We start from the raw sequence: 11,781 nt of genomic DNA on the forward strand, positions 1-11,781 counted from the left end.
ATCATTTCTTTAATTTGAGATTTATTTGTTAAAAGAAATAGCAAATGGACCCAGAGACAAATCCTGCCTCTTATGCACAGCCACTCTAGTGGTGAAATTGGAGGGTATCTTGAGTCACACACACGTGCCTACTGCATTGTTCTTGCTGACACGATACAGACAGGATGAGGCAGTTCAATCACCTGTTGCCATTTAGAAGCAAGTTCATTTACCACTGCCCTTATTTTCCAGTTCACCAGTTTCTTGTTATTGGCATCTCCTTCCCATTCCTGTTCTGCAGCACGCAGCCAGCCTCCATCACACAGCTCTGCCAAAAGCTCTGCCAAGACAAATAGGAGGAAAGCGTGTGCTTTTTGCTTTGGGGCCAAAAAAAGTTTAATTACAGTCAGTGTCAAAACCCTAGACTCCAAGATGCACACTTTCATCCCCTCTAAGTCAAAATGAGTACCTTTTCCCCTTCTGGATCATTCATACAGGTAGGACAAGCAAGAGACTGAGATGTACTTGCCACACTATACCCAGGATTCCTCTTCTTTCTCCTACTAGCAAAGAGAGAGACTCTTCTCACTCTCAACCCTAAGAGGAATCCTGACTACATTCTAAGCGCTTTTGTATCAACCAAACCCATCTTTCGCTAGATGTGTTTCCAGGTTCCTTTGAATCTGTCTCTCATGGCAGAGGGATTGCTGAACCCACTTCCTGGAGTGGCATCCCTTGGAGGTTCAGATGAGCTGTCTGGTTGAGCCAAGAATTTTTAAAATCTTCTCTGGGGACACGATACTCATAGAAAACTGAAGAGAGACAACCTCAGGGAGTTTATTATTATTCACGCTGCCGTCTTAAAAGTAACACCCAAAGGTCAATGGCACTCACTGTTAACACCTTAAATTTGGCTGCTCTAAAATTATTTTTCACACAGCTTTCACTAAGAGAATTGAAAAAGCCTTATAGGGACATTCCCAACCTTTGTATGCCCATATATGTGGCTGACTCAAAAGAGACATTATCAACTCAAGTATTGCCTAAAATTAGACTTTATTTACTGATCACAGTTCTGATGCTATTTTTTAAGTTTAAAAAATGCTTTGGCCCCTCTGCTGGCAGCTATCTGCTCCCATTTGAAAGCATCCTAGGAGGATCTGTGAACTTGTACCTACTAATGTCTTTGAGGCCAACCTATGGCTCTCCACTGTAGTAACTAACTCCTAAGATTTCATCCTTTCTCTGTCCTTTAGAATGGGCTGGGTTACATTGGAGATGGGTGCTGAAGAGCTCTTGGCGTTTACTTGGACAGTTTTAGCCAAGTTTCAGTTTAACTGGTGATCCCAAGGCACATACAGCAGTACAGGGTGAGAAAGCGCTGAGCCACTACTGCTCCAAACCCATGGGCTTGCTCTTGAAAAGAAAAGTGAGGAGCCAGCAGCCTTCAGCAAGACTCTTGCATGAGAAGCAGCATTGCACTGCCAGAGCAGCGTGCAACAAGCTTGAGTAGTCCAAGCATCTCCACACCCATCACATGAGGCTGGCTTGCCTGTAACACCCCCATCCTGCAGCCTTGCTTGGATGCGGTATCCGTACACGTGTCCTGGTGCTAGTTTTAGCCCAGACTGTAGGCCTTGATTCTGGGTACTGTATGACTATCTCAGTACAGAATGCATTTCAGTGCTAAACAAAATTAGTTATATGTGGATATTCCGTAACTTCAGGGGTGGTGTTTGCAAAGCAGTTTGAGATTTGCTTCTTGTCAAGTGGCCTGATGTCAGGTTTGATGTCAGGCCACTGGCACCACTGTATTCTAGTGAAGGAAAAATCATAAGCTTAGTGATTAGGAATATTCATAATGCATCTCACTTCATTTTCATATTCACTAGGCTTTTAAACCACTAGGTTTTTAATGACATCCTCAGGCCAAAGATATACATGCTTCTAAGTTTACTGGAAGGTCTTAGTCATGAAGAAGCAACTACAATATCTCATTGCTACTCCTCCTTTTCTCCTCCAGCATCAGGAGTTAAGAATAAAGTCAGAACTTTCTTTCAGACTAAAATCATCCTATGACACTGACAAAATAATATGTGGTGGGGTGTGTGTGTGTGTGTGTGTGTGTGTGTGGCAGTGCCATTCGTAGCCCCTGTCATGACATCCATAATGATGACAAAGCAGAAGAGAGATGAAGGAAACCATCCATTGAGTAAATTCATTACGTACATGATTTCCAATAACAGTAACTCCCAGTGAGATTGGGAATGGTTGAGAAATCTGGATATTTTGCCTGGTGGAGACTAAAAATTTCTTTCATTTATTGGCTGGTATAATTTGTGTTTCTATTCTGTACTTTGGTTCCTTCACCCAGTCTTTCATCTTGGCTATTGTCAAAACCTATTCCAGACACTGAAGCCCTGAATTAGAGGAACCAGACAAAAAGTCCTGCCAAAATCCTAAGAGTAAACTGTAGCTTTGTACTAGCATTGTCTTCTCCTCATAAAGCAAAGTCTTTTCAAATAAAACTCCTTTGACCTCTGGCTTAGAGAAATGTTTGTTGATCCTGTACATCAGAGATGATAATGAAAACCAACTTCATGTTCCCAGCTAATTTAACACTACCATTTACTATAATACACTACTTGAATTGCAGGAGCACTTAGGATTCCTAGTCACAGAGTAGGGCATTGCTGTGCTAGACACCAGATAGGCATGAAACAAAAAAGAAAGTCTCTTCCCCAAGGAATTTTCAGTCTTTGGTATGAGTGTGGTCATTATAAAGATAACAATCTTTTTTTCCAAGAAATGCCTCATCTTGTTCATTATCCCCTGCAATTAGTCTCATGGGGCTCCACTTCCAGCAACACACACCTGTTAAGTGCAGCCTAGTCAGAGCTTTGATACTTCCATTTTTTAATGAACAACAAATGGTGCATTAGAGATGTTTGCTCCTTCAAATATGCAGACATCTGAATTTCTAATTGTTTAGCATTAGTCATAACTTAAGTAGGACAGAGCAGATTCTATATATAGCTCATTGCCCAGCCATTCAGGATAGTGTTTGTATTTCTTCCCATATTTCCTCACTTGAAAGGAGTGAGAAGGCAGTTGCAACATCTCAAGTATTCCAAAATTGTTCTGCCCTCATCTCCTTTTCCCCTAGATATTGAAATTGTTTTCAGAATCATAAGATTTTTAAAGAAGATTTAATTCTCAGCTCTTCTGGTGTTTATTTGGGGGTTCTCAGCCTTGATGGTATAGCTGAATGATGCCTTTGAGCTTGAAAGCTAAACTTTCTTTTTTTAATTTTTAACAACAGTTGAAGTTCTAACAAGATTCCAGGAGCAGAAGTTGCCCTTGGTATACCAAATCTCCTTTAAATTGCACTGGCCATTTTCCCACTCTATGCAGTTTTCATTTCTCAGACTTGTTCTCATGTTGTATGTGCTCTTACATGTGAATATATCATGTGTCTTACATTACTGCGTCCAGCTCTGGGGTCCTCAGCACAGGAAAGGTATGGACGTGTTGGAATGAGTCCAGAGGAGGGCCACAGAAATGGTCAGAGAGCTGGGATACCTCTGCTGTGAGAAAGGCTGAGAATGTTGGGACTGTTCAGCATGGAAAAGAGAATGCTCTGGGAAGACCTTAGAGAAGCCTCAGGTACCCAAAGGGAACTTCTGAGAAAGATGGGGACAAACTTTTTAGCAGGGTGTGTTTTGATAGAACAAAGGGTAATGGTTTTAAACTAGAAGAGAGAGGATTTAGATTAGATATAAGGAAGATTTTTATTTTTTTTTTTTACTATGAGGGTGTTACAGGAAGATTTTTTTTATGATGAGGCTGGAACATGTTGTGCAGAGATGCCACATCCAGGGGAACATTCAAGGCTGGGTTGGACGGGGCTCTGGGTGAGTTGAAGATCTCCCTCTTCTTTGCAGGGGTGTTGGACTAGATGACCTTTAAATGTCCCTTCCAACCCTAACTATTCTGTGATTGTGTGATTTTGAAGAAAATCCTGGGTCACAATGAGCACACATGGTGGACGTTTTCCAATCAAGTAAGGGGTTCACTTCCTGCAAATCCAAGCTCCAGCGTTTATCCCATTACTTTCTTCTCCAGAAGAAGAACAGTGGGTTGTCCATTGAAAAAAACCATAGATTCAGAAGTTTGCTCAAATTTCTTCTGCCTGGGTGCTGGACAATGCCACATCAGCCCAGTTGTGCCCAAATGTTTCTCTGGATTTTCCTAGTGGTGCTCAGATCCATTGGCCTGGCAGCCTGGTTCTCTCACGCTTGTGACGTTGCTGCAGCTTCAAACCTGAATGAACTAAACATTGCTGCTGACACTAATGGCTGATGGCAGGCCTGATGCTGCACATGATAAGAGCAAGGTAGGGTCCTGGTGTCAGTGGTGTGTTTGAGGACTGAAGCCATCCCTGGCCTAGTAGTGTTTCCCATAGGGACACACCAGCTGGGCAGACAGGCTCTTGTCTGCTCCTGGCCTTTTGTGAACAGTTCCTCTCAGACTCCCTGGAACAAGCCTATCAACAGCCACCAACAATTCAGTCACAGCGTTGTGGGATTCCTCTCCGTGCCCCTCTCCCACTGCCAAGTAAAGGAACGGTGCTGGGATTTAACCTCCCAGGGCAGAGACATGCCTGGGGAGAAGCACTGTGGTATTCCCACCTGCCCTTCCCTGAAGGTCCACCTTGGTCTCCCCTTGGCCAGAAGCTTAGCCTGTGTGCCCGGCACTTGCCCTGCCTTGGTTCAGCATCGCCCATTTCATTCACTGGAGCCCAGACTCTGCTGTCCATACTGGCTGTGTGTGTCCTTGCCTCTGCTGCTGTGAACCCCAGTGAATCTGACTTTTTCAGTGGGTTGTTCCAGATGTGTGCGAGGTGCAAACACAAATCCTTGTCCTTGCCCCAGCCTATGTCTTTGTGCCAAAGACAGACAGACAGATTGGACGCTCAACTAACCATCAACATTTCTCTCATGGTCAAATGTACCCAGACGCCAAGACAACCAGGAATACCAATTGCTCAGCACTCCCAGGGAGTGCTTGTTTGATGGATTTCCTTGTTGCTACCAATAACTGTGAGATTAGTTCCTGCAACATTATCATTAACAGCATAGAGGGCTCACACACGTGCCTGTGCAGCCTTCTCCAGCCCTTATTCAAGAGCAAGAATAGCAACTGACAAGTCTTGTGAGGTAAATATAAAGGTCAGCTGTTGCCTCCCTGGATGAGGGCTGTCAGGAGGAGAGAGGCGCAGCCCTTGCCGCCGGCATGCTTCTCCCAGCCTCTGTCTACAACTTCCCTTCCCTGCTCAGAAGAAGAGAGTGATGCTGTGAGGCCTCCCTAAGGGCTTTTTGGTGATGTCCAAGAGTGCATGGGTGCAGCTCCACTCCGGGTTACCATGAGTTGTTGGGAATATCCCCTGAACATGAAAGTCTTTGGGCAAAGGGAAAGCTGTGGCTGGGCCAGCAGATCCATGCTTGAGATTCCTGAGCAGCACACGCTGGCCCCTGCTCAGCTGGAGGTCAGGCTTTGGGAGGAAAACTGTCCCTGCAAATCCACCCGTGTGTGAGCCGCTGTGAACGGCTGTGCTCTTCCCAGACATGATGGAACCAAGAGGATATTCCTGAGGAATTTTTCCTTCTGCTGGGACCCCCAAGCTCATAAAATTATGTCTTGTGGGCAGCCATCTGGGATCAAGAGTATGAATATTAAGTCATGAATGAAAATAGTCCTCTGATTGAGCTAAGGGACTTGGTCTCAGATATTGCAAGATTCACTCCTGCTTCATACACAAATCCTGGAGCAATGTTGGATAAATCTCTTCACCTTCTCGTGCTGTTTTGCCCCACTGCTAAGTCTGGGAAACTAAGGTGCTTTCCTCTCTCTCTCACAGAACTGTAGGAAAACCTGTGACAAGTGAAAGGTGGAGCTCTGCTGCAAGGGTGAGTGTACCACAGAAAATCCTCGTGACAAGAGCATGTGACTTCCTTCCTTGAGGGAGGTGATTGAAAAATGGAAAGAGAAATTAAAAGTGAATGAGAGAATTTTGAAGACATCTGGGGTCAGAAGAAAGGGCAGATAGCTCAGCTCCTTATCAGTTTCGTTCTTCATCCCAACCTACAACATACTCCTTTGTATTTAATTGATTTATTTTTATTGATTTTTATAACTCACTTTAAGTGAGGTTCCCTATGATTATTCTAGCAAACTCAGGCTGCTGAGGAATAATAGGCAAATGTATTTTGTTCTTAAAATGACTTACTACATTCAGGCATAGTAAGATACCCTGAATTTTTCTTTTCTTTTCTCTCCTTCTGGTTGTCCTAAAATCCGTAACATTTATGACCATCAGATTTAGATTTCTTTGTACCAGGACTACCAGAAGGTGAAATGGAAATGTGATGCATACAAATGTCAGTGTATGATTACTGGCACCTCAGAGCGGGCAAGATAAACTGAGTTTACCTGAAATAGGGGCAGATTGTAAGAGTGCATGTTAGAGAGCTGATCACAGGGATCAAGAATGATGGTGATCACATGAAGGGGTTCTGTGAGATGATGTGGAAATGTTTGCTGAATGCAATAATAAGAAAAACTCCTACTGCCTTCTGACAAAGGCTGGAGTGCTGATGAAACATTGCACTGTGGTAGAAAGTTGATCTACAGTGAGTGCATGTCCTTCCATGTTTGCATTTGGACATCTTCAAAAATACATGGGGTAAGAGCCATGCCCTCAGTTTAACATCATCCTCTCTGTGTTACTGTATTTAGAACTGTGTGATCTCTCTTCTATGGTCAGTCAGTGAGGAGGGGATTCTTCACACCTGACATTAGCTATCTAAAAATTCAGTGACTAGCTAAGGTAGTTGTCTGAACTCCCTTTATAGATGAGGAAATGAGCTGAGCTTCTCCAGAAACCTGAAAGTACTGTATTGCAATGGGGTGTATAATACTCTGGGCATGCTTTTGCTTTCCCTTAGCTACCTCAGACTAGCCATAATTGCTTTTCAGTAGGTGCTTGAGTTTGAGATCACTAAGGCTAAAGGGCAGATGCGTTCAACCCAAATCAGTGGAGAGGAAATGGGCCTTGCTAGTGCTTTTTATTTCTAGACAATGTTATTTTGTGATTCACTGTAAAAATTCTGTTTGCTCCTGATGTTTGCAGAATGAGTCAAATATGAATACTTTCCTTATGAAGGGTATGCTAATCTTGAACTATATCACTAAACATAAAACTAATCCAGATGTACCTGATATCCTCTTTGTTTTTCTTTTTCACCCCTCCAGTGACAACCCATGATTTCTTCTGTTGTAGACTCCTTCAGGAGTGAGATTTCAGTCAGAAACTAGTGACTCTGGAGAACAGAATTCTGTAGTCCTAGGTAGTCAGTTCTGCATCTGAAGTGTTGAGGGAAGTACTTTTTGGTTTGTGTATCTGTGATATTTTATATTCCTCATTATCAGGGTATCCAAATGTCTCACAGTCTTCCCTGCATTTAAATTGTTGCAAACCCTTTCACACATTGCTCAGGATCTGTGAGGGAAGTAGAGTAATAAGACCATATAGGATTAGAAACAAGCTTGCATGAGACACTGCAGACCCTGCTCAGATGTCAGGAGTCAGTAAAAAGGGGAGAAGAAACTGGCAGGCTGTACAGCTCTTGTGAAAATTTGAGAATCCTAGCCCACTCCTGTGTTGCATTTGCTACACCTGGATTTCTTCAAGGGATAAAACAGGCCAAAACAGTTTGCCTGAGGGGACCTAAATAATATTGTAAATGATTAAAAACGAAACATAACCTGAGCTAGTTCTCATTGGCATCAATCTTTCAGAGAGACGCAGCTCTGTATTATTCAGATCTTATCCACAACACTAAAAACATGTATTCAGATCAGAATTTTTCCTTCTTTACATTTATGATCACATTATTTTCAGAGGTTTTGTGTTTTAGAGGGTATATTAAACGTAAAAATGGAGACACAGTGATACAACCCACCCCAGAGCACATCTGAAGGGTTTGAGTTTAGTAAGTACCTCTTATGTTTTCCATCAACGGATTGAACTTAGCTCCTGTTTCTTTGAACCTCTTGTTCTCACTGAAAGCCGTGCTGACATGCTTTAAAAGCATACAAATAGCTTCTGCTGTGACTAGCTACACAATGTATTCTGTTCTGTAATACGCATTTCAGTTCATGAATGCCTGAGCTAACAGAGGTAATGAAGAGCTAAATCTCTGGTATTACTACTTGTTTTTCCATTTATTTCTTCATGATGCACAAGATCTGATTCTTTGGCACTTCACCAAAAGCGTCCGAGGCTGGAGGTAGGTATAACTGAAATTGAAGTGCATCACATCCCTAAGGAGATGCTCAGAATTGGGTTGTGGCCAACCTCATGCATTAAGTTGTTTGAACTTTGTTATTTTATTAAGGAAATGGATTGCAGATTTATCACTTATTTAGCACTGATAGCGTACGACCACCTGTTCTGTTGCAGCTCCTCACTATGATGGGAGATGTGCAAGTTCGTGACCCCAGGCATTTACAGTCTAGGCTAGAAAAAAACTAGTAGGTTTTCTGTAAAATTTTCCAGTTTAAAGAGGGGGATATGATTGATGTTGCAACTGAGGCAATGGAGAAGCACGGCTGAGACACACTGGCAAAGATGATGGGATGCAAAAATGGAAGAGCACACAGAAAGGTGTTGGGCAGAAGTCATTTCTATAGGCAGCACTACTTCCTGAAGAGATCAGAGGGCATGAAACCCAGCTGGAGAGATTGGTGTAATATGATCTGGAGCCTAATAGACATGGGAGAGCACTTCAAAGAGAGCTCCACGTGGGATTAGGACACGCCGGAGAGAGGGTGTCTTAGCTGAGGAGGGCAAACAGGGAGGTATATGGCCATGGGGTTGAAGAGGTGGGGAAGATAACCTGGTGGAGTCGAGAAGGGGGGAAAAGAGCGGTTGTTACCTCCACGCAGGAAGGAGGAAGACAATGGAGAGGAGCACGGACCAGAGTGGGAGAGCGCGATCCGGCGGCGCGGAGCCAGGGCCGGGACGAGCAGGCGGCGGTGCGGGCGGTGGCAGGGGAGGAGGAGCGAGGGGAGAGCTGCCCGGGCTGCGCTCCCTACCCCGCCAGATGCTCCCGGCGGCGACGGCCCCGGTGCTCCCCGCCACCCCCGAGGGCTTTCCGCCCCTTGTACCGATGGCGAGTCCCCGGGCAGCCCCGATGCCAGCGATGCCGTGGGTCCCTCCCGGCACCGGCAAGTGTTCTGCCTCTTCCCCGCGGGCTCGGCTGCGCCCCTGCCCGCTTTGCAGGGCAAGCGCTGCCTCGGCCTGCCCGGGGCGAGGAGCAAAGCGGAATCCCCGCAAAACGCGAGCCCCTCGAAGCCTCCCGTGCTGACCCGCCACAGCCGCCCCGTGCGGGCGGGCTCAGAGGCGGCGGGGGCCGGGCAGGACCGGGGATAGGGGAAGGAGTCGGCCCGGGATAGCAGCCCCGGCCCGGCCTGGGTCGGGCACCTCCCCGCGGGCCAACCCTTGAGTGGAAAGTTTCCCCGGAGTGACCTCTCATAGTACGCGCTCGCTAGGAAATCTCATTCAAGTATTTTTGTCAATGGGGTGGGGGGGGCATCCTGCTCCCCGGCCCCCGGCCCGCTGACGTCACTGCAGAGGCGATAAATATCTGTTGATATAATTGGACGTGAGATTTGGGGTTGCGATAGCGAAACTCTGCCCATCGCCGCTCCGACGGGCCCCCATGATTTATTCAGCAGTAGATCGGGGCACGCAATCGGGCTGTCAGGAGAGCGTCAGCTTATTAGGCAAGTTCTGCGTGATTCCAGGAGAGGGTCTAAGCTATAAAAATCCCGCGCCCCGGCTCTGATTAGGACCAAATCTGATCCCAAGTTCGCCAGGAGCCGACTCCGAGGGAGAGCGAGAGGAAGGGACGCCGGGCACCGCAGAGTCCCGCCGCCGCCCGCCCTGCCCTGCCGCCGCCACCGCCGCCCCAGGTAGGTGCGGGGCCGCGCCTGGCGCGGAACGGGATGCGCTGCCCTGCGCTGAGCGGGGCTGAGCGCGGAGTCCCGCGGAATGCGGCGAGCAGGGCAGGGTGCGGGGAGACGCGGGGGAGCGGACACTCGCACCCCGCAGCTCTTGGGTGGGTGAAGGGGTGCGGGTCCTCGCACACTCGGGGACTCTCCACAGGGGTTCAGCCCAGCCTGGTCCCCGGGAGCTGCCCGGAGCTGCCCCGCGGGGCTGTTCCCCGTGGACCAGCCGCCTCGACGGCGCGGGTGGACGGGTCGGGGTGAGCGCGGCCAGGCGGCCGTGTGCGGTGTGCGGGGCGCGGGGCGCAGCGGGAGGGGCGCGGAGGAGCGCGGAGCGGCGCGTTTCAGCACCGGGACAGCGGCGGCGGGGGCGCCCCGTCCCCGTCCCCGTCCCCGCGCTGCCCTCCCCGCCGCCGCGGCTCGGCTGTGTAACCCAACCCCCGTTCCTCGTCTGCCTCCGCAGATTTGGGCCCCGACCATGAAGATCCCGCTGCTGGTCTCCACGGGAATCCTGCTGGTCGCCCTCCTGCCCTGCCAGGAGTGCAGAGCTCTCAGCAAGAGTCCGGCAGCCGCCCCCGGGGCTCTGCACCAGCCAGATTTCTTCCAGCAACAGCAGCAGCAGCAGCAGCAGCAGCAAACTCTGCCCGTCCTGCTTCGCATGGGAGAAGAGTATTTCCTGCGCCTGGGCAACCTCCACAAGAGACCCCTTGGCTCTTTCTCCGCCTCCTCCAGCAGCACCAGCCACCTACAGCCCGAAGCCTCCGCCAGCAACTTTTTCCGGGCGGCGGTGCAACAGCTGCAGCAGCTGCCAAAGCGCTCGCCGGGGAGCCCCGAGAACGGCGAAGCCGAGGGTGAGGCTGTGGAGAGGGAAAAGCGATCCGAGGAGCCCCCTATTTCTCTGGATCTGACTTTCCACCTCCTGCGAGAAGTCTTGGAGATGGCCCGAGCCGAGCAGTTAGCGCAGCAAGCTCACAGCAACAGGAAACTGATGGAGATAATCGGGAAGTGAAACGGCCCCGCCCCACCTTGCCAAAGAGATTCCGCAGTTAGCACAAGAATAATTACACCGTCCGATGTACCATAGTGCTGCTCTGATGTCATCTCTTTATTTTTATATAGCTTTAAACCTAGAAGGGTGTACTCCGAACAGCCTCTGTCCCTTGACTAGCATGCACAACCGTGTACCAAGTGCAGAAACTCGAGTGTCGTTCGTAACCTCCCCTACCTTTATTTATTTCTCCATTTCCCAGTTATCCTAGTGCCATCGCTACGTAGGGATGTGTGAGCATTGGAAGAAATGGTGCCAAGAAGACAGAAAACTTTTCTGCTAGGGGCAGGGAGGTGGGAGGGGGAATCTCTGTAAGCTACTTTCAATTAACTTTTTTTCCTGTAAACATTTTCACAATAAAACATCTTTTCAGCGCTCGGTCGATTTGGTTGTGTAAGAGAATGTTTAATATTTATATTTTTAATAAAAGCTGCAAAGTAAAGATGACTCGATAGACTTTCTTGCCTAGACGCCTGAGGGCTGCTCCGCCTCCCTCAGAGCTTACCGGGGGCGGTGGGGGGGGGCACCCGCGTCCGCGGGCACCTGGGGAGCCCTATGTCGCCCCCGGGGATATTTTTCCCCTCCCCGCCCCGGGAAGTCCCCGTCCCCGCGGGCTCTCCCAGAGGTGCGCCCCGACGGGGGCTGCCCCACGCCGCAGCCCTCGACACAGGCTACTCCCGGGA

At 48.2% G+C, this 11,781-nt stretch overlaps 1 protein-coding gene across 1 annotated transcript; it reads left to right on the forward strand.

Annotated features, from left to right (window-relative positions):
- Positions 1–9,709: 9,709 nt before the first annotated feature.
- CRH (corticotropin releasing hormone) lies at positions 9,710–11,540 on the forward strand. Its single transcript, XM_050312999.1, has 2 exons — positions 9,710–10,017; positions 10,514–11,540. The coding sequence occupies exon 2, from the start codon at positions 10,529–10,531 to the stop codon at positions 11,057–11,059; it is 531 nt and encodes a 176-aa protein (XP_050168956.1). The 5' UTR covers positions 9,710–10,017; positions 10,514–10,528; the 3' UTR covers positions 11,060–11,540.
- The last annotated feature ends 241 nt before the right edge of the window (positions 11,541–11,781 follow it).

The sequence above is a fragment of the Myiozetetes cayanensis genome, unplaced genomic scaffold (genome assembly GCF_022539395.1).
Source record: "Myiozetetes cayanensis isolate MyiCay16 unplaced genomic scaffold, myiCay2020 scf1, whole genome shotgun sequence".
NCBI classification, from domain to species: Eukaryota; Metazoa; Chordata; class Aves; order Passeriformes; family Tyrannidae; genus Myiozetetes; species Myiozetetes cayanensis.

What these genes read in the sequence shown, in the direction of transcription:
- CRH (XM_050312999.1), top strand. Translation starts at nt 10,529, where the DNA reads ATGAAGATCCCGCTGCTGGTCTCCACGGGAATCCTGCTGGTCGCCCTC.